Source organism: Thunnus maccoyii, chromosome 13, assembly GCF_910596095.1.
Source record: "Thunnus maccoyii chromosome 13, fThuMac1.1, whole genome shotgun sequence".
NCBI classification, from domain to species: domain Eukaryota; kingdom Metazoa; phylum Chordata; class Actinopteri; order Scombriformes; family Scombridae; genus Thunnus; species Thunnus maccoyii.
Genome location: NC_056545.1, coordinates 180,001 through 202,500, shown reverse-complemented (window position 1 = coordinate 202,500; position 22,500 = coordinate 180,001). Strand labels below are relative to the sequence as shown.

General features: G+C 42.9%; 2 protein-coding genes across 2 annotated transcripts in view; both read left to right on the top strand.

Annotated features, from left to right (window-relative positions):
* Positions 1 to 153, top strand: part of LOC121910424 (mucin-1-like) — a 2,606-nt gene extending 2,453 nt beyond the window's left edge. The window contains exon 4 of the mRNA XM_042431648.1: positions 122 to 153. Coding sequence (XP_042287582.1) covers positions 122 to 153 — 32 coding nt within the window. The remainder of the gene's footprint in view (positions 1 to 121) is intronic.
* Positions 154 to 6,777: 6,624 nt separating this feature from the next.
* Positions 6,778 to 22,500, top strand: part of LOC121910426 (arf-GAP with Rho-GAP domain, ANK repeat and PH domain-containing protein 1) — a 30,103-nt gene continuing 14,380 nt past the window's right edge. The window contains exons 1-16 of the mRNA XM_042431650.1: positions 6,778 to 6,811; positions 7,400 to 7,482; positions 7,653 to 7,711; positions 10,664 to 11,116; positions 13,101 to 13,199; positions 13,280 to 13,472; positions 14,250 to 14,363; positions 15,943 to 16,047; positions 17,372 to 17,432; positions 18,632 to 18,752; positions 18,851 to 19,115; positions 19,305 to 19,504; positions 19,572 to 19,657; positions 21,208 to 21,390; positions 21,507 to 21,575; positions 22,319 to 22,418. Coding sequence (XP_042287584.1) covers positions 6,779 to 6,811; positions 7,400 to 7,482; positions 7,653 to 7,711; positions 10,664 to 11,116; positions 13,101 to 13,199; positions 13,280 to 13,472; positions 14,250 to 14,363; positions 15,943 to 16,047; positions 17,372 to 17,432; positions 18,632 to 18,752; positions 18,851 to 19,115; positions 19,305 to 19,504; positions 19,572 to 19,657; positions 21,208 to 21,390; positions 21,507 to 21,575; positions 22,319 to 22,418 — 2,224 coding nt within the window. The 5' untranslated portion in view covers position 6,778. The remainder of the gene's footprint in view (positions 6,812 to 7,399; positions 7,483 to 7,652; positions 7,712 to 10,663; positions 11,117 to 13,100; positions 13,200 to 13,279; positions 13,473 to 14,249; positions 14,364 to 15,942; positions 16,048 to 17,371; positions 17,433 to 18,631; positions 18,753 to 18,850; positions 19,116 to 19,304; positions 19,505 to 19,571; positions 19,658 to 21,207; positions 21,391 to 21,506; positions 21,576 to 22,318; positions 22,419 to 22,500) is intronic.

The following is a 22,500-nucleotide window of genomic DNA, read 5'->3' as shown; positions in this document are numbered from 1 at the left end:
ACCATTTATGGATTTGCTGTAAATAAACCTCATGGAGGATCTTAAGTTTGACCAAACTGTTCAACATGAGGAGTTTTATTTTTGTAATTGTTGTGTTCTGTATGTCTGACTGTATCTTCAGCAGCACAGCCGACCGGCTCCAATCAGCCTTAACTGACTCTAAATGTGTTGTCAGTTGCACTGAGCTGATGGCGGGAAAATAACAAGGTGAAATTTAATTAACAATACAATGATTAGATAGACGCTGAGTGTCAGAGGGACTAATAAGGGTTATTACAAGATGGAATTATGTGTTTCTTTCTCAAAGTTTGTTTTGAAACATCTGAGCATTATGACAAAATAATGAATTAATGGCTTAAGCTGCAACCTTCAGATATTCTGCTGATCAAAGTGGCATTGAAGTTTCATGAAAACATTGATGGGATGTGTGTTGTGGTTAATGACTCACCATGAAAATAACTTTTGCAATGTTGATTTGAAAGAAAATGCACGTTGTTAAGCGCAGAACATCTGAGTGTTTTTGTACCTCTACAGAACCGAAGACTGTAAAATATAATGGACGTAGCCACCGTGACGTCAGCCATTGGTTTGTGTCCCGTTGAAGCCTCCAGTTTGCATTTTGACTGTGGATTTTTGGAGCCAGAAGTGACCATATTTAGATGACAGGGCTAGCTAGCTACTAGCTGCTAGCTTGGTTAGCATGGTGCATTTACAGTCTGTAGTTAACTTTGATAATGCTAATGCTAATTATCACTAGCGAAAAACATGCTTAAACTGTTAAAATGTTCTTACAGTAAAAAACTGAACATCAACTCCTCAGAGGATCTTTCAGTTCAACCAAACATGAACAAGACTTTTAGGACCAAAATGTTAAAATTAACTTCCATGAACTGAAAACATATTAATATAGCAGCAGCTGCATCTATACTCTGTTAATCTGGGGTTACATCATGGTTGCGTTACCTAACCAACAATGTCGCCATGGCAGCGACTTTCCTGTGACGGCGCCCACCGGTCACTCAAAGCAGCCTCGTCCTTAACAATAACTTTAAACTTTAATAATGTTAAAACGAGTACAAAAAATCCACCTGTACAGTTAAAATAAAGAGGAAATAAACTACAGAGACCAAAAGTGTTTGTAGATTCTATGGGGCTCCATGGGGTCTATGGGGTCTATGGGGTCTATGGGAGTGCATGGGGTCTATGGGAGTGTATGGGGTCGATGGGATTTCATGAGGTCTATGGGGGCTATGGGGTCTATGGGGTCTATGTGGTCTATGGAAGTTTATGGGGGTGTATGGGGTCTATGGAGGTCTATGGGGTCTATTGGGCTCCATGGGGTCTATGGGGGTGTATGGGGTCTATGGGGGTGTATGGGGTCGATGGGATTCCATGAGGTCTGTGGGGGCTATGGGGGTCTATGGGGTCTATAGGGTCTATGGAAGTTTATGGGGGATATGTGGTCTATGGGTCTATTGGGGTGTAAGGGGTCAATGGGGTCTATGGGGGTGTATGCGGGTGTATGGGGTCTATGGGGGTCTATGGTAGACTATGGGGCTCAATGGGTCTATGGGGATTATGGGGTCTATGGGGGTGTAACCCTCTATAGGGTCTATGGAGATCTTGGAGTCTATGGGGGTCTACGGGGGTGTATGGGGGCTATGGGATCTATGGGGTGTATGGGGTCTATGGGGGTGTATGGGGTCTATGAAGATCTATGGGTTTCTATGGGGTCTATGGTGGTCTATGGGGCTCTATTGGGGTCTATGGGGGTGTATGGGGTCAACGGGGTGTATGGGTCTATGGGGGTTAATTGTGAGCTATGGGTTCCTATGGGGTCTATGGAGTCTATGGTGGTCTTTGGGGCTTTATGGGGGTCCGTGGGGGTCTATTGTGATCTATGGGGCTCTATGGCGGTCTATGGTAGTCTATGGGGCTCAATGGGGTCTATGGGGGTTTATGGGGTCTATGGAGTCTATGGAGTCTATGCGGGTCTTTGGGGTCTATGGAGATCCATGGGGTCTGTGGGGTCTATGAGGGTCTATGGGGGTCTATGGGGGTCTGTGGGGGTCTGTGGGGGTCTATGGGGTCTATGGGGTCTATGGGGGTCTGTGGGGGTCTGTGGGGGTCTATGGGGTCTATGGTGGTCTTCGGGGCTTTATGGGGTCTATGGGGTCTATGGGGTTCTATGGGGGTCTGTGGGGGTCTATGGGGTCTATGGGGGTCTATGAGGGTCTATGGGGGTCTGTGGGGGTCTGTGGGGGTCTATGGGGTCTATGGTGGTCTTCGGGGCTTTATGGGGTCTATGGGGTCTATGGGGGTCTATGGGGGTCTGTGGGAGTCTGTGGGGGTCTATGGGGTCTATGGGGTCTATGAGGGTCTATGGGGGTCTGTGGGGGTCTGTGGGGGTCTATGGGGTCTATGAGGGTCTATGGGGGTCTGTGGGGGTCTATGGGGTCTATGGTGGTCTTTGGGGCTTTATGGGGTCTATGGGGGTCTATGAGGGTCTATGGGGGTCTGTGGGGGTCTGTGGGGATTGACTAGCTTTTGGAGCCTTTTTGGTTTTGGCTTCATTTTCAGCTGAGAGTGAACCAGAACAGTTGCAGCCGGACAGATAAACGATGAGCTGAAACTCCGTGTAAAGCTCAGTAAAGCCAAGAGGAGCTGCAGAGTCTCTGATGAGTCTCTGTAGGTTCATCACTACGAGCCGATAACACATCACACTCATCAATAACAGCTGCTTCAAGGTCTCGACTATCACGACACCGACGTTAAATATGGAGTGAATCCATCAGTCAGTTTAACAGTGAAGCGGTTTGCTGCCGTCACACTGATCTCGTCCCACGAATCATCTCCAGTGACGCAACAAGCATTTTCACAATAAAACTACTTCATCTCGACACATTTTCACAATAAAACTACTTCATCTCGACACATTTTCACGATGAGCAGCGACTGGCGGCTGCACCAGGATGCTGCTCTCTGCTTGTTTTTATGGTTCATTTCACTAATTTTCTCTTCGACACCATGACGGTTCAAACATCATCTGTCATAGCGAAAACAAAACCTTAGACGGAAGCTTTGTTCAGTTATTAATTAACCTTTTCAAGACAATAATAATCCTGCAAAAGTCCAAAATAATACTGTGAAATTATTCGTACAAAAGATATAAAATGTAACTATTTTATATAACTGTTAGAGCGACATGTTATAACTTAACATGAAGCCGTCGACTCAAATAATCCAACAATGTAACATGTACAATAATAAAGGTTATATAATAAAAAACGACTCGAACAGGTTAAAGTTCAGACACACAAAGCTTTACGAGGTGTGACTCAGCACACACACACACACACACACACACACACACGCACACACGCACACACACACACACACACACGCCTACATTCCTGCAGCAGGTTACACCGGTGAGGTTTCACTGTAAAAACATTCACAGTTAAAACACCTGAACTGATCTGATCACAGAGTGGAAGCACTGAACTCAATCAATCAACTGATCAGTCAATCAATCAATAAATTAAAGGGGAAAGTTCAGAGTTTGAGAGGTTAGGTTATGAGCAGTAAATCAGTTTGTTTCAGTCTTAATCTAACAGTATTGATCACAGAAGCTTGTTTCTGATTGGTTGTTATTTGTACTGGGAGCAGGTTTAACTCTTTATTCACCGTTCAGGATCATTTTTAGACACTTTTACGTTTGAGATCAATAAAACTGAACTGATATCAGACTGAATTATCGGCTCGTTAGACTCTAACTGATTTTGCTAATTATATTGTTTTTAATTGTTTGTTTTGTCTTTAATATCTTGCTGCCCAGAGACCACACATCTTCATTTTCTCAGTTCTTTTTCTCTATAAAGGTTAAACTTGTATACACACACACACACACACACACACACACACACACACACACACACACACACAGTGAGTAGATTTAACGGAGCAGAGTTTATGAGTGCAGCTGAATCTGCAGCAGAAACAAACGAACTCAAATGACTCAGAGACGAATGACAGCACAGGAACAGGTGGACTAGAGACAGGTGGACTACAGACAGGTGGACTACAGACAGGTGGACTACAGACAGGTGGACTACAGGCAGGTGGACTACAGACAGGTGGACTAGAGACAGGTGGACTAGAGACAGGTGGACTACAGACAGGTGGACTACAGACAGGTGGACTACAGGCAGGTGGACTACAGACAGGTGGACTACAGACAGGTGAGCAGCAGTATCTCAGGAGCTGAAACACGGTAAGATTGTTGTTCATTTTGAAGCTTTTCTGAGTACTAGACTAGTAGTAGTAATAGTACTATTAGCACTACTACTAGTCTAGTACTAGTAGTAGTAATAGTACTATTAGCACTACTAGTACTAGTAGTGCTAATAGTACTATTAGTACAGATATTTAACAGTTAATTTTGTGCAGTTTGGTACAAATTATAAGAGAAAACAGGAAACAGCGTGACGTTGTCTGGTTGGAAAGTGCAGATTCATTCTTGGTCATTTAGACTCATAATAATAATAATAATAATAATAATAATAATAACAATAATAATAATAATAATAATAGTAATAATAATTCTCTCAGTGACAGACATACTGTAGTTTTCAGTGTTTAGTTCTGTGTGTTATTATATGTTAATATGTTTTTAAAGAAACGAGCAGCTGCTGAACAGCCGAACATGCTGATCAGTCGTCTGACTCACTGAAAACACAAACATACTGCAGACATGATATATTATCGACTAAACCAACCTACTGTCATGTTTTCTTATGATTTGGCCCAAACTGCAAATTACTTATGATTTATATCTATATATATATATATATATATACATAATATATAAATGATTTGTATAAAATGAAAGGAGCCGTAAATCAAAGCGTCGTTAAGTTTTCAACCAGAGTGAAATGTGCTTGTTATAGTTTACCGTCCTCTACGACAGAAAAACTGACGCTGAGAGCAGAAAATATTTAGTTTTTTTACTTTAACAATGATTCAGTTATCTGAATAGTTTCTGTTGATCAACTAATCAACTAATCAATGAATCACTGCATTTAGAGTCATGAAGTCGCTGTTCTGTCAAACGTGGTTTGATTTGATTTTGCAGCAGCTTTTCTCATAAACTGTGATCCAGTTTGTGATGTTTTATCGTCTCATTTTGAGGTTAAATTGCAGGAAAAACTGCAAGCAAAGTAAAATAAAGTGATTTATTTAAAGTGCTACCAGTGAAGAGTCGTATCTAACGCTCCTGTAAATAAGAAAGCATCCTGCAGATCACAGAAACATCTTTATTTCAGCTCTAATGTCGCCGTCGTCAGGAAAGCAGTTTTATAGCCTGTGATTGTAAAAGCTGCTCACTTCCTTCATTTCATTCATTTCTATTATTCCATCCTGTGAATAGAATTTAACTTTAATACCACTTTGTTTATTTCATTAGTATTATTATTATTATTACCTTACTTTTATCTGTTTTTATTCTGTGTTGTGTTTTTGGGAGCAAACACCAAGACTCATTCTTTGTATGTTTGCATTTGCTAATAAACAGATTCTGATTGAATGAGCTGCTGTTTGTCATGTTGACATAAAACCAAGAATCATAAAGGTAGAAAACATCTGCAGGTTGTGTGAATAGTGACCTGCTCTAACTCCAACCCAAACCTGCAGTAATGCACTAGACTGTCAGCAGGATTATAATCTCTGAACGTGACTCAGTTTGGTCACTATTTACACTACAAAAGAACAAACAAACAAACAAAAATCTTAATTTTATATTTCGGTCCTTCAAAGTTGTCTCTGGAACCAGGTCTGGGAGGCTTTGTGTCAATGAAATGAGAAAATTAAATTTTGTGGTAGAGTTAAACCAAACACATGGTTGGAAAGGTCTCGACCTGGAGAGTAACATATGTCAGTATGAAGCTTCCACATGGCTCCTGCTGTGAAATACTGACCTCTGAACCTTGACCTCGGTGCATGTTTGAAGGCTTATAATTCAGCAACAAAAGAGCTTTTTGACCTCAACTGTCATGTGAGTAGAGTCAACAACTCAGATTTTAGATTAGATGTTTAAAATCTGATCTCACATATGTGTTTACCATCTCCTTAAACTCCTCATTGTTCTCTCAAACGAGTATTTATAACTTCCAATTCTTGGAAAAACACTAATATTCTTTTTTAAAACTATAATTCCCTGGAGCCGCACCATCAAATCTACTAAATATTTGATATATTTAGTATCTAGTATCTAGTATTGATTACACTGCAGCTTGTTGATCTATGTAAGAAAATGTAAAGATGTTGGAATACTGACATTAACCATCATATTGTTGAGTTATCGAGGACACTTTTGTGTTTATGTGTTTAGAAATGTTTAACTTGAACACGCTGACAGTGAGTCCTCCCGTCAGCCAATCACAAAGCTTCAAATTCTGGATTTCAAATCAAATTTGTTTCTGCCTCCAAACATCATCAAACAGTTACATAAAACAACACAAATAACGAATAACGTCCATAGCAACCACCATAGCAACGATAGAAAACTTCCTGGCGAGACCTGAAACAACCTTCATAACAACTAACAAACCAATATGGCGGCCATTTTGTTTGTTGTCACAGACAGAACTACTTGCCAGTCACATGACCTGGACGCAGGCCAATAGAAAAGGACGTCGGACATTTCAAGTGGAAAAGTTACTGAGAAAAGTGTTTCAGGATCAGTGATCACACTGATGATCAATAATCACATGACTAAAACATGACGTCATCACATCGAAGTGAGGAGCCGCAGGTATAAAACCTCCGACACACCTGAGACCTGCAGCCGAGTCTCACATGTTTATCTCGTTTCCAGGAATAAATCTTCTTGTTTCCTGCGTCATGTTGTTGTTTATCTGGCACTAAATCAAAAGTAAACAGGTCTTATCAGTCAGTTTTATTCAAACAGCTCAATATGACTCAGAAAGCTGAGTAATGTTATATAACTGCTGCGTTTTAGTTCATGATAAAGATTTGAACGTCAGATTTGGTTTGATGATGACGGAGGTTAAAAGATTAAACATGGAGACATTTGAACAGACGAATATCTTGACACCAAGTTTAATAGTTTGGTTTGGAGCTTCAGGTTCAGTCCTGATCCTGATCAAACAGGTCTGATATTCTCCTCTGCAGTCCTGCGCTGTGATTGGTCCCTGCAGCCGTCATCAGTTATTGATTCATTAAAGTGACTTTAAATGTTCTGTCAACAGACAGACTGCAGGAGATCAATACTCTGTTACCTGCAGCTTTTTCATTGGTTACCTGGTTTCAGGTTGCTAGGAGACGATGATACATCCTGAATGATAACTGATCCATCTACATGTCCTTCCTTCTCCTACAGATGGCTTCTCCTCCTCCTCCGGTCCCCAAGCCTCGAGCTCGCTACATGAGGAACAGTCTAAGCTCCGCCTCCTCTTTGGACAGGTCAGTTTATCTTCAAATTTACAGAATGAACCTTTAAATCTACGGAATGAACCTTTAAATGTACAGAATGAACCTTTAAATCTACGGAATGAACCTTTAAATCTACGGAATGAACCTTTAAATCTACGGAATGAACCTTTAACTGAATCTTTTTTTTGTTTGTATTTCAGAGATCTGATTGATGAGAATCTACAGACAGTTTCCTCCAATGGAGTTCAGCTGAGCACAGGTAAACACACACACATACAAAGCTCAGGGTTCACCTGTAAGTCAAAGCTCAGGGTTCACCTGTAAGTCAAAGCTCAGGGTTCACCTGTAAGTCAAAGCTCGAGGTTCACCTGTAAGTCAAAGCTCAGGGTTCATCCGTAAGTCAAAGCTCAGGGTTCACCTGTAAGTCAAAGCTTAGGGTTCACCCGTAAGTCAAAGCTCAGGGTTCACCTGTAAGTCAAAGTTCAGGGTTCACCAGTAAGTCAAAGTTCAGGGTTTCACTATATCAGGCTGCTTTGGAAACCTCCCGCTATATCAGCAGTACTGATTTGGCCGAATGTGAAATGTCGTATTCAATATGCAAAAAAAAGCAAAAATGTCAAAAGATGTCGTACTGATTCATAAAAAATCTCCAGTATGCATCCGACCAGTCCACCTTGCCTACGGTGTCCCACAATGCAAAGCGCTGGAACGGTCACAACAACCTGACCAACTGGCAGCGATGGCGGAGACTTTGAGGCTAACAGCTGTGTAACTTTAATTGTAGGATTATTAATATGTCACTTTATTAAGTGTATATATGTTCTCAGGAGAGAAAGTAACATGTAGATTCCAACATGTGGCCAGTTTATCCCAGTAACTCCAGTCTGTAAACCTGCTGGGATGTGTTGGGAGATGTTTGGACCAGCCGCTCATCTCAGCTGCTAGCAGCCCGACTCCTGAGATGATCGGCCGGTCAACATGTGGTCATCCCGGGGAGAACATGATCCATGAACTGATCTGCAGCTCTTTGCTGATTCACCGCTGGCTCTAATGTCTCCGCAGCATTTAGATATATGATATAATTCCTTCTGGAAGATAAATGTTGGTCTCACACATGAAATCTAACAATTGTAGCTGCAACATTAGTTTGTCTGAATGTAAAGTGAAGCTTCATGTTTTTACTGGACAGAACAGCAGCGCTGCCTCTGGAGCTCCACATGTACACATATCACCACATTTACACACATATACATGGATTCAAATGAACAGATTCATTTCATTTATTTTATTAAGCTACATAACAGTTTAGATTTTTATTATAGCTACATTACAGACTGAATAACATCATTTACTGCATCTCTCTGTCAGTCAGGTTGTTTTTGTGTTAGAGGAGTTTTTAGTTGAGATGATGATGTCATAGTGCAGTCAGACAGGTGTGTTGACCTTTAATCACCAGAGCTGAGCTGGTATCACTTCATACTGCAGACTGTACCTGTGTACTACGTATTCATCAGGACTATGTATTAGGCGGTTCTTTCTCCTTCTCGTCCAGACAGTCTTGTTTCTACTTTTTCTGTTTATTTCTGTCTGTCAGCAGTTTAATAATAAAACCGTCTCAGTAAAGTTTCTTTATTATTGCTTCAACAACACGACTTCAGCAAACAGTAAAGACTTTATGTTCACTGTGAAACCTTTCATATAGCAACAAATGTACATTTAAATGTTTAAATTTGTTGTGAAAACACTGGTGCGGTCCAGTAAGACATCGTGAGTCATGTGACACAGTTTGGTTTCAAATGTTTCTCACTAATAGGAACTTTTTATCACAATTACAGCTGAAATCATCAAAACAAAGAAGCTCTGGAGAAATGAATCATTGAATATTTTCTGTTCTATGTTCAGACCGACTGATAAACAAACCTGAAGCTGTTTGACTGTCTGTAACTCTGAGTCAGTGCTGACGTGTCCCAGCTGGTTGAACTGGTTTCTCCTGCTGCTGCTGTGTTTGTTGTTGGTGGAAAATATGTGAAACCAGTTTGTCTTCTGTCCGTCTGATGATATGATCACATGTGAACATACAGATCATCAGCTTCACATTGATTGATTTGGTTTCACTTCATTTCTTTTGAAAGTTGCAGAATTTTTTTGCTGACAGATAATCAGCATGTTTGTGTTGTTTTATTAGTTTTATGGTCACCTGTGTGTATAATAGTAATATGTTTAAGTTTAATTATCTTAGTTTAGCTATCTTATCTTCAGCTGTATGTTTACGTGTCGAATGGGAAGGTGTGTCCAAACTGTTCACCAGTACTCAGAGTACTGGTTTGTATGTCCAGCTCTCAGTATAGAGTACTGTAGAGCTGATTAAACCTGCTGATTAATAATCAGACCAGCTGTGTATCGTCTTATATCATATTTTTTTAGAATACTTTTTCATTAATTTTTAATAAACACAGTACAAAAGAAGGAATCAGAAAAGTAAAACAATACAAACTACTGCTAACAGATAGTAAGAATTCACGCTGAAAGTTCAGACCAGGAAGTAATCAACTAACATAGAAACACAAAATTAGAAAAAAAAGACAATGGCTGTATTCAGAGCCATCCACTACATCCTGCTGATGTTAGTACTGCTTTTCATAGCAGAATGCTGTATGAAACTGTTAAATGGATTTAATTAGCAGTATGCTAGGTCAGGCTTAGCTGCTCTCCAGCTTTGGGAAGTGGAAGTAAACAATAGCGCGGCTGATGGAAAACTAACGCTACTGTGTAGCTTCCCCTTGTGCTCTAAAAAAGAGAAACTATAAATGTAGTTTTCATGGTTTTCGCAGAGGTGAACATTTACCTGAACCTTGTGTACGGCTATTTGAAACAATGGATACAGGAAGTGGCGACACCCAGCCAAGGCAACCAATGAGCAATGAAGTTACGTCAATGGTCAGCCGAGTGCTGCCGAAGGCCAACCAATAGCGTGATTTCATCAGTCAGTCGATTCCAGCGCTTTGCATTGTGGGACACAGAAGGCGAGACTGGAGATTTACTCCTGAATCAGAACATCCGAGTATTTATTGAATATTACACGTTACATTTTGGCCGAATCAGTGCTGCTGGTATAGCGGGAGGTTTCCAGTAAATACGATATTTTTAGATTAATGTTTGATGTGGGATGATGATGTCACTGTGTCTTCCTCCTCCTCCTCCTCCTCCTCAGGTGAAGATGCTTCTCCTCTCGGCGGCGTCTTCCCGTCTCTGCCCGGCGTCACTAACATCATTGCTGCCAACATCCCGTCTCTGGCTGGTGTTGCCGCCTCCATCGGTGGCTCCGACCCCCCCGCCGCCCCCTCCGCCCCTCCCTCTATTGACAGCATGGCTGACAGCATCGCTGCCCACATACCTAGCTTAGCAGGATCTGTTAGCACTGTTGCCAGCCCAGCTGCTGCTATGTTAAGCCCCGCCTCCTCCACCTCACCTGTACCTACTGCTAACTCAGCTGCTGCTAGCTTAGACAGTATCGTTAGCTCGTTAGCCAACATACCCCTTTTAGCAGGGATCGTTAGCAGTGTGGCTAACCCTGCTGTTTGCTCCACGACGACCCCGGCCACCCCGTCCGCCCCGCCACCCACAAGTGGTAAATGCTGCCCCCCGTCTCTGCCGACTCACACAGGTACATCAATCAATCGATCAGCTGATCAATGCATCAATCTGTCACACAGTTTACCAATCAATCAACCAATCAGAGTGTTGAATGATAAATGATCATCTTAAAAAGAAACTGTTTGAACAGGCAGATTACAGTTAAACCAGGTTTACTTCAGTAAATCGGACTCGTCTTTCATGAAGCAGGTTTACGTCAGTCTGGTTACCATGGAAACTGCTGCTCCAGGGTATCAGATTGATTGTCTGACTGTAAACTAACTGAGTCCTGATATATCAAAGGCAGAAAGCATCAGATTCTTGAAGATGTGCATCTTGCTTGTTCTTCTGAAGCTTCTGAAACTCGTCCCTGAGCTTCCAGACTTTTGTTTACGTGATATTTCAAGTGAAAGCAAATGTTTAAAATGTTACCTGAAGTCTCTGGCAGCTGGACTTTAAACTGCAAAAAGTCCCCTGGTTGAAACAGTCCAAATATTCTTTGAACTAGTGAAATTTGATCATTTCAAGCAAAGTCAGCAAAAATCAAGTCACTATAAAACATAATCTAACCTTAGAAAAAGACTTTGATTGAAGTTTGGTTTCATACAAGAAATGAACTGTCAGAAATTCAAATTAAGATGTTTGAAACTAGATTATTTGTCTTTAATCACCTCTAACTTTTAATGTTGCTCAGTTTAGGAATATCTTCAAACACTTTAGTTGTGAGTACGATTCTGAAATAAGCAAAGCATCTTATTTTCTCACAATAGAAGAAGCACTGTGATAACTGTGACATCCACTTTTCAGATTGTTTTAGATGTTTGCAGAATCAGAACTGCAAAAAAATTATGATTAAACTTTGTTTCTTTTTATCAAAGACAATAATCCTGTCAAGCACCATCTGCTTCACCAGTTATTAGAATTATTTACTTAGTTCTTACCTATTGTTTTTGTTTGTTTTGTTTTATTCCTTATTTATATATAGTTTTAAGAGCTGAGAGAGCCAGGGCAAACACATTCCAGTGCATTTGAATGTATAATTGTACTTTTAAATATATATGACAATAACTGTCTTAATTTGTCTTAGTCAGATATTCATTATATTTTAGCTCGAGCTGACAAGAACCAAGTCTGAAAAGTGGATTTCAGTTATCACACTACTACAGTATCTCTATTATGAGAAAAGATTTATTTGTTTATTTCAAAATCAAACTCACAACTAAAGTGTTTGAAGATATTAATTCCTAAACTGAGCCAAATTAAAAGTTAGCCCTTGTAGCTGCTGATTAAACTCAAAAGCTGAGGCAGACGAATAATATGGTTTCAAGTGTCTTTAACTTGAATTTCTGACAGTTAATTTCTGATATGAAGACAAATACGCTTAAATCTAATTCCAAAGACTAGTTTTAAGGTTAGATCTTGTTTAATAGCAGCTACATTTTATGCTAGTTTCAAGAACACTTATTAAGTCATCTTCCCTAACCCCATCAGCAGATTTTCTTACTTGAAATGGTCAAATTTCACAAGTTCAAGGAATATTTTGTACTGTTTCAAGCAGGGCAGATTTTCAGTTTAGCTGTTCTGTCTGACGACAAGTTCTTTTTGCAGGGAACTTGTCAAAATCTTATTTTAGTTACTTCATATCATGTTCACATGGTCCGTGTTCCTAAATAAAGTTCTGTTTAATCATGTTACCACAAACCAGCTGACACAGTAAACCGGGGCTGGGTGGTATTTTAGCAAAGCAGTACTGATGCTGTGGGTTTAATGCGGTCATCTGGATTAACAAGCTGCATATAAAGCAGACACCTATGAAGACAAACAGGAGTATGAAACTGTTCTTCAGTCTGTTTTTAACTGTTTCAGAAGTCAAACATACAGAACATTGGCCGTCAGGTGAAAACAGATGAACAACTTGTTTACTGAGTCATTCTTTATGCCTTTTGTATTTTATGTAAAACAGCTTGAGTTGCCTTGTAATGTTTTATACCTGTGTTGTTCTGTTTAATGTCCAGATGTTGGAGCACTCTCACAGCTGGTGATGTCAACTTTAGACCAGACTTCAGATGTCACATTACCTCCACTAGAGGAAGCTGCTGAGTCCACAGAGGAAGGTACTGAAGCAGTTAAACTCCGCTCCTCCTGGTCTATACCCTTCAGCCAGTCTGATTCCTCTTCCCTTTTCTGTTCCCAGCTTTAAGCCCATCTCCAAACACCAACAAAAAAGAGAATCCTTACATCACCGTGTTGGCTTGTTGGGCGAGTCAAGAGGAAGCTGACACCGAGTCCTCCAATGAGGAGGAAGACACAGGAGCAAGCCCCGCCCCCTCTAGAGCTGAAGGACAAATAGAACGAGATCCTACTTCCAACCCATCTCCAAATACCAAGTATGTACACAATACTACAAATATTAACAAGTATTTGCACAATACTACAAATACCAACAAGTATGTACACAATACTACAAATACCAACAAGTATGTGTACAATACTACAAATACCAACAAGTATGTGCACAATACTATAAATACCAACAAGTATGTGCACAGTACTACAAATACCAACAAGTATGTACACAATACTACAAATACCAACAAGTATGTACACAATACTACAAATACCAACAAGTATGTACACAGTACTACAAATACCAACAAGTATGTACACAGTACTACAAATACCAACAAATATGTGCATAATACTACAAATATCAACAAGTATTTGCACAATACTACAAATACCAACAAGTATGTACACAATACTACAAATACCAACAAGTATGTACACAATACTACAAATACCAACAAGTATGTGCACAATACTATAAATACCAACAAGTATGTGCACAGTACTACAAATACCAACAAGTATGTACACAATACTACAAATACCAACAAGTATGTGCACAGTACTACAAATACCAACAAGTATGTACACAATACTACAAATACCAACAAGTATGTACACAATACTACAAATACCAACAAGTATGTATACAGTACTACAAATACCAACAAGTATGTACACAGTACTACAAATACCAACAAGTATGTACACAATACTACAAATACCAACAAGTATGTATACAGTACTACTACTACTGCTGCTGCTGCTGGTGCTATTAGCCTTGGCTAACACAGAGTTGCTATGTATTTGTTTTGCAGCATCACTGTCGATCTTTCAAAGCGTATCATCCCCACTCGACCGGCGCCGCCTCCTCCTTGTCCAGCTGACCAATCAGGAAAGCCACAAAAACCTCTGAAACAGAAAACCCCAAGGTACAAACACATCTGATACTTACAGATTCGTGTCTCCAGATTATGGTTTGAGATCTTTTTTAGGAAGGAATCCTTTGAATTTTTAATATGAGGTTGATTTTAAGTTTTTGGGAGCTGCTAGCTGGGTAAGACCTTTCAGTCAGTCACAGTGGTGGAAAGTAACTAAGTACATTTACTCAAGTATTGTACCTCAATACAGTTTTGAGGAACTTGTTCTTTACTTGAGTATTTCCATGTGATGCTACTTTCTACATTTCAGAGGGAAATATTGTACTTTCTACTCCACTACATTTATTTGACAGCTTTAGTTACTTTTCAGATGAAGATTTGACACAATGGATAATATAACAAGCTTTTAAAATACAACACATTGTTAAAGATGAAACCAGTGGTTTCCAACCTTTTTGTCTTTTGACGTCTTACAAAAAGCAGTGTGTAGTCGGGATCACATTTCACATGTCTATGAGTTGTTAACAGCTCCACCAAATAGTGATTTTTCCCTCTAAACTTCTCACATGCTTTCATTTCAATAAATGTTCAAATGATCCAATATTTCAGCAAAAATCAAAGATTAGAGAAAAAGTCCAAAAACTGAAAACAGATTTGTGTATCAGAACTTTGTTTTTTCTTCTTTCCTCTCCCATTAATCATCTCACCACCCCTCAGATTTATCTGCTGACCCTTTGGAGGGGCCCGACCCCTAGGTTGGGAACCACTGGACTAAACTAGCTAACTGTATATAAAGTAGTGTAAACTAGCTCCACCTCCAGCAGCTACAACAGTAACATGCTGCTCTAACACTGATGCTTCACTATTAATAATCTAATGATGTCATATATAATAATATATCAGTCAGAGGGACCAAACCACTACTTTTACTGCAATACTTTAACTACATCAAGCTCATAATACTTATGTACTTTTACTGCAATACTTTAACTACATCAAGCTCATAATACTTATGTACTTTTACTGCAATACTTTAACTACATCAAGCTCATAATACTTATGTACTTTTACTGCAATACTTTAACTACATCAAGCTCATAATACTTATGTACTTTTACTGCAATACTTTAACTACATCAAGCTCATAATACTTATGTACTTTTACTGCAATACTTTAACTACATCAAGCTCATAATACTTATGTACTTTTACTGCAATACTTTAACTACATCAAGCTCATAATACTTATGTACTTTTACTGCAATACTTTAACTACATCAAGCTCATAATACTTATGTACTTTTACTGCAATACTTTAACTACATCAAGCTCATAATACTTATGTACTTTTACTGCAATACTTTAACTACATCAAGCTCATAATACTTATGTACTTTTACTGCAATACTTTAACTACATCAAGCTCATAATACTTATGTACTTTTACTGCAATACTTTAACTACATCAAGCTCATAATACTTATGTACTTTTACTGCAATACTTTAACTACATCAAGCTCATAATACTTGTGTACTTTTACTGCAGTACTTTAACTACATCAAGCTCATAATACTTCAGTCTGAACGTGATGTTCTCTGTGATGAGACAGTTCTTGTGTTTGTGCTGCAGAGCGGCGACTATTCGAGTGTCGAGGAAGAAGGGGAGCGGCGGGAGTTCGGCTCCACAGAGCGCTGTGGTCCGAAGCAGCTGGCTGGACGTCTGGAAAGGCTTCAGGTAACTATAACACTGATCATGTGACCAGCAGGGGACCCACCATTAATCCCTGAGGAACACCTGGGGCCAGATGCATAAATGAGACCATTCATATGCCATTTCCTGCACATAAACTGGTATTTATTAACACCTGAATGTGCAGTGAGAATGTGAACACCTCACGCATACTTTACACCAGGTGTACACATATTTTTCTGAAGCGATCTCAGGGTGATGTGATGAAGTGGAGATGAACTATAGGGTTTAATGTTATCATTCTTTCAGTTTACGTGGGAGTCGACATTTTATTTTGCTCTTATTTTATCCTTGGTTATATCACACCTTGTAAAGACGGTTTAGATATGAGAGCTACAAACTAATCATTGATTACAACTCTGAGATATCACTGCCGTCAATGGTTTACAGGTCCGTGTGATGAATTAATGATATGGAGGCTATAAAGAGCCGCACCGCCGTGCGTAATGGTCGCGCATAATGACAGCTGCAGGTGAATTGTGGGAATGGAAATGAGGCTCGTGCACATGCATCCAGTTCCACAACGACTGAGATTCATAACACAGAACCAATAAATCTGACGAAAGAATGCGTCTGCATATTTCTGGCTTTGTGCGTTCACACAGATTTAGTCATGAATCAACACAGAGTTTTATGCATTTGGCCTCTGATTGTGACCGAAGACAGGTGGAGAGAGAGAGACAGGTGGAGAGAGAGAGACAGGTGGAGAGAGAGAGAGACAGGTGGAGAGAGAGAGACAGGTGGAGAGAGAGAGACAGGTGGAGAGAGAGAGAGACAGGTGGAGAGAGAGAGACAGGTGGAGAGAGAGAGAGACAGGTGGAGAGAGAGAGACAGGTGGAGAGAGAGAGACAGGTGGAGAGAGAGAGAGACAGGTGGAGAGAGAGAGACAGGTGGGGAGAGAGAGAGACAGGTGGAGAGAGAGAGACAGGTGGAGAGAGAGAGACAGGTGGAGAGAGAGAGAGACAGGTGGAGAGAGAGAGACAGGTGGAGAGAGAGAGAGAGAGAGACAGGTGGAGAGAGAGAGACAGGTGGAGAGAGAGAGAGACAGGTGGAGAGAGAGAGACAGGTGGGGAGAGAGAGAGACAGGTGGAGAGAGAGAGACAGGTGGAGAGAGAGACAGGTGGAGAGAGAGAGACAGGTGGAGAGAGAGAGAGACAGGTGGAGAGAGAGAGACAGGTGGGGAGAGAGAGAGACGTGGGGAGAGAGAGAGACAGGTGGAGAGAGAGAGAGGCAGGTGGAGAGAGAGAGAGACAGGTGGAGAGAGAGAGACAGGTAAACAGATGGTGTGTTTTCTCTTCTTCTCTAACAGACATAATGTTTTATGGGCAACGTTGGACGGACAACTGATGTCACTGTGGAAGAAACGAACAGTAAGTCTGTCTGTCTGTCTGTCTGTCTGTCTACCTGTCTGTCTGTCTGTCTGTCTGTCTACCTGTCTGTCTACCTGTCTGTCTGTCTGTCTGACTGTCTGTCTGTCTGTCTGTCTGTCTGTCTGCCTGTCTGTCTGTCTGTCTGCCTGTCTGCCTGTCTGTCTGTCTGTCTGTCTGTCTGTCTGTCTACCTGCCTGTCTGTCTGTCTGTCTGTCTGTCTGACTGTCTGTCTGTCTGTCTGCCTGTCTGTCTGTCTGTCTGTCTGTCTGACTGTCTGTCTGTCTGTCTGTCTGTCTGTCTGACTGTCTGTCTGTCTGTCTGTCTGCCTGTCTGTCTGTCTGTCTGCCTGTCTGTCTGTCTGTCTGTCTGTCTGACTGTCTGTCTGACTGTCTGTCTGTCTGACTGTCTGCCTGTCTGTCTGTCTGTCTGTCTGACTGTCTGTCTGTCTGTCTGTCTGTCTGTCTGACTGTCTGCCTGTCTGTCTGTCTGTCTGACTGTCTGTCTGTCTGTCTGTCTGTCTGTCTGTCTGTCTACCTGCCTGCCTGTCTGTCTGTCTGTCTGTCTGTCTGACTGTCTGTCTGTCTGTCTGTCTGTCTGTCTGACTGTCTGACTGTCTGTCTGTCTGTCTGTCTGTCTGACTGTCTGTCTGTCTGTCTGTCTGTCTGTCTGTCTGTCTGACTGTCTGTCTGTCTGTCTGTCTGCCTGTCTGCCTGTCTGTCTGTCTGTCTGTCTGTCTGTCTGCCTGTCTACCTGTCTGTCTGTCTGTCTGTCTACCTGTCTGTCTGTCTGTCTACCTGTCTGTCTGTCTGTCTGTCTGTCTGTCTGTCTGTCTGTCAGTCTACCTGTCTGTCTGTCTGTCTGTCTACCTGTCTGTCTGTCTGTCTGTCTGTCTACCTGTCTGTCTGTCTGTCTGTCTACCTGTCTGTCTGTCTGTCTGTCTGTCTGTCTGTCTGTCTACCTGTCTGTCTGTCTGTCTGTCTGTCTACCTGTCTGTCTGTCTGTCTGTCTGTCTACCTGTCTGTCTGTCTGTCTGTCTACCTGTCTGTCTGTCTGTCTGTCTGTCTACCTGTCTGTCTGTCTGTCTGTCTGTCTACCTGTCTGTCTGTCTGTCTGTCTACCTGTCTGTCTGTCTACCTGTCTGTCTGTCTACCTGTCTGTCTGTCTGTCTCAGTGATGGGTGTGTTTGTTTTGTTGAACAGGACCATTTCAGTGAGTTGGTGTTTCATGTCTCCAGTATCACAAACGTGAAGAAACAAGATAAACGAAGATTCTCAGTTTACTTCAAGAAGAAACATTATGACTTCATGGCTCACAGTGATGGTAAGAGTACTGCGCAGTACTCAGGAGTACTGCAGTATCTGTCAGGTCACAGTAGTACTGCAGTATCTGATGTTTCTTCTTCGTTGCTGTCGTCTCAGAGGTTCACGACGGTTGGGTTACGTCTCTGCTGGCATGTCGAGGCCAGCCAAGCCCCGCCCCCCCAGATCTGCACGGACCAATCACCATCAAGGACCCACGGAGCCGTGCCTATGCTGCCGTCTGGGGTCACAACCTCTGGATTTACCCCAGCAAGGAGGGCTTCACGCTGGGCATCGCCTCCTTCTACGTCCCCCTAAACGTGGCCTCCGTTAAACCCGCCGGGAGACACTCATTCACCCTCATCACTCCCTACAGGAGCTTCAGGTACACCTGTCTGTCTCTTTACCTGTCTGTCTGACACCTGTCTGTCTGATCACGTCTGTTGTTGTCCTTTGGTAAAGTGATACTAAGTCCTGACATTCTTTCTGTCTTTGTTCTCCCCTCTTTGCCTCTCTGTGACCCCGCCCCTGTCTCCATGTGACCCCGCCCCCACATTTATGCCTTTATGTGCAGCCTGTCTGTTGATTCGTCGAAGGATCTGTCCATGTGGTTGGACGGTCTGTCCTCGTCCATCAGCAGTGCTCTGTCCTGCAGCCAGGTGGCACTGCGTCTGTGGGAGAACCCCGACAACAAGGTGTGTGGAGACTGCGGTGCTGCCAACCCTGAGTGGGCGTCGGTCAACCTGCTGCTGGTCATCTGTCAAACCTGTGCAGGTAAAAGCTAACAATGCTAACACATCCCTTAGTTTGATTGCAGAATGCTAACAGTGTCTGTTTTCAGGTCAGCATCGAGCTCTGGGCAGCAACCGCTCAAAGGTGCGCAGTCTGAAGATGGACAACAAGGTGTGGACTGAACCACTCATACAGGTGAGGGGAGACCGAACCACTCGTACAGGTGAGGGGGGGACTAAACCACTCATACAGGTGAGGGGGGGACTGAACCACTCATACAGGTGAGGGGAGACCGAACCACTCATACAGGTGAGGGGGGATTAAACCACTCATACAGGTGAGGGGGGGACTAAACCATTCATACAGGTGAGGGGGGGACTGAACCACTCATACAGGTGAGGGGGGGACTAAACCATTCATACAGGTGAGGGGGGGACTGAACCACTCGTACAGGTGAGGGGAGACCAAACCACTCATACAGGTGAGGGGGGACTAAACCACTCATACAGGTGAGGGGGGGACTAAACCATTCATACAGGTGAGGGGGGGACTAAACCATTCATACAGGTGAGGGGGGGACTAAACCATTCATACAGGTGAGGGGGAGACTAAACCATTCATACAGGTGAGGGCGGGACTGAACCACTCATACAGGTGAGGGGAGACCGAACCACTCATACAGGTGAGGGGGGACTAAACCACTCATACAGGTGAGGGGGGGACTGAACCACTCATACAGGTGAGGGGGGGACTAAACCATTCATACAGGTGAGGGGGGACTGAACCACTCATACAGGTGAGGGGGGGACTAAACCATTCATACAGGTGAGGGGGGGACTAAACCATTCATACAGGTGAGGGGGAGACTAAACCATTCATACAGGTGAGGGGGGACTGAACCACTCATACAGGTGAGGGGGGGACTAAACCATTCATACAGGTGAGGGGGGGACTAAACCATTCATACAGGTGAGGGGGAGACTAAACCATTCATACAGGTGAGGGCGGGACTGAACCACTCATACAGGTGAGGGGGGGACTGAACCACTCATACAGGTGAGGGGGGGACTAAACCATTCATACAGGTGAGGGGAGACCGAACCACTCATACAGGTGAGGGGGGGACTAAACCATTCATACAGGTGAGGGGGGACTGAACCACTCATACAGGTGAGGGGGGGACTAAACCATTCATACAGGTGAGGGGGGGACTAAACCATTCATACAGGTGAGGGGGAGACTAAACCATTCATACAGGTGAGGGGGGGACTGAACCATTCATACAGGTGAGGGAGGGACTGAACCATTCATACAGGTGAGGGGGGGACTGAACCACTCATACAGGTGAGGGAGGGACTGAACCACTCATACAGGTGAGGGGGGGACTGAACCACTCATACAGGTGAGGGAGGGACTGAACCACTCATACAGGTGAGGGGGGACTGAACCACTCATACAGGTGAGGGGGGGACTAAACCATTCATACAGGTGAGGGAGGGACTGAACCACTCATACAGGTGAGGGAGGGACTGAACCACTCATACAGGTGAGGGGGGGACTGAACCACTCATACAGGTGAGGGAGGGACTGAACCACTCATACAGGTGAGGGGGGACTGAACCACTCATACAGGTGAGGGGGGACTGAACCACTCATACAGGTGAGGGGGGGACTGAACCACTCATACAGGTGAGGGGGCAGGTTACCATCTCTCTCTCTCTGACCTTTGACCTGTCCTCTTCCAGCTGTTTGTTGCCTATGGTAACCGGCTGGCCAATCAGGTGTGGGCTCCGGTAGTGCCTGCAGTGGAGCAGCTGCGCCCAGAGGCATCTGATGAGGAGAGGTCAAAGTTCATCCAGGATAAATACAGCAGGGGGCGATACAGACGAGTCCACGCTCTGACCTCGTCTCGCTCACTGATGGACCAGGTGTGACCTGTCATGTGTTACTGTAGCAACCGGTTCATCGTTTAATATCTTATATGTTATTTTGTTTATTAAGTCCTTGTGTGTGTGAGTTTTGAACATGTGTGTGTGTGTTTCAGAGGCTGCGTGAAGTCGTGTGTGGAGACAACGTGGAAGAAACGATGTCTTTGATCTGCTCAGGAGCAAAGGTCAGAGCACACACACACACACACACACACACAAACACACACACACACACGCACACACACAAACACACACACACACTACCACACACACAAACACACACACACACTACCACACACACACAAACACACACAAACACAGACACACACACAAACACACACACACACTACCACACACACACAAACACACACACACACACACGCACACACACACAAACACACACACACACTACCACACACACACAAACACACACACACACACTAACACACACACACACACTACCACACACACACAAACACACACACACACTAACACACACACACACTACCACACACACACACTAACACACACACACACTACCACACACACACACACACAAACACACACACACACACAAACACACACACACACTAACACACACACACACTAACACACACACACTACCACACACACACAAACACACACACACACTAACACACACACACACTAACACCCACACACACTAACACACACACACACTACCACACACACACACTAACACACACACACACTAACACACACACACAAACACACACACTACCACACACACACACACTAACACACACACACACTACCACACACACACACACACAAACACACACACACACAAACACACACACACACTAACACACACACACAAACACACACTTGTTCATTTATCACACAAGCACTTCTGTGTGTGTGTCTGAGCAGTGTTACCTGTCTGCAGGTGTGTCAGTCAGACCCTCAGAGCCCCTCCCCCATCCTGCTGGCTGAGAGGGCGGGTCAGGCTCTGCAGACCGAGCTGCTGCGACTCAACGAGTACACAGGTAACACACACACACACACAGGTAACACACACACACACACACACAGGTAACACACACACACACACAGGTAACAAACATACAC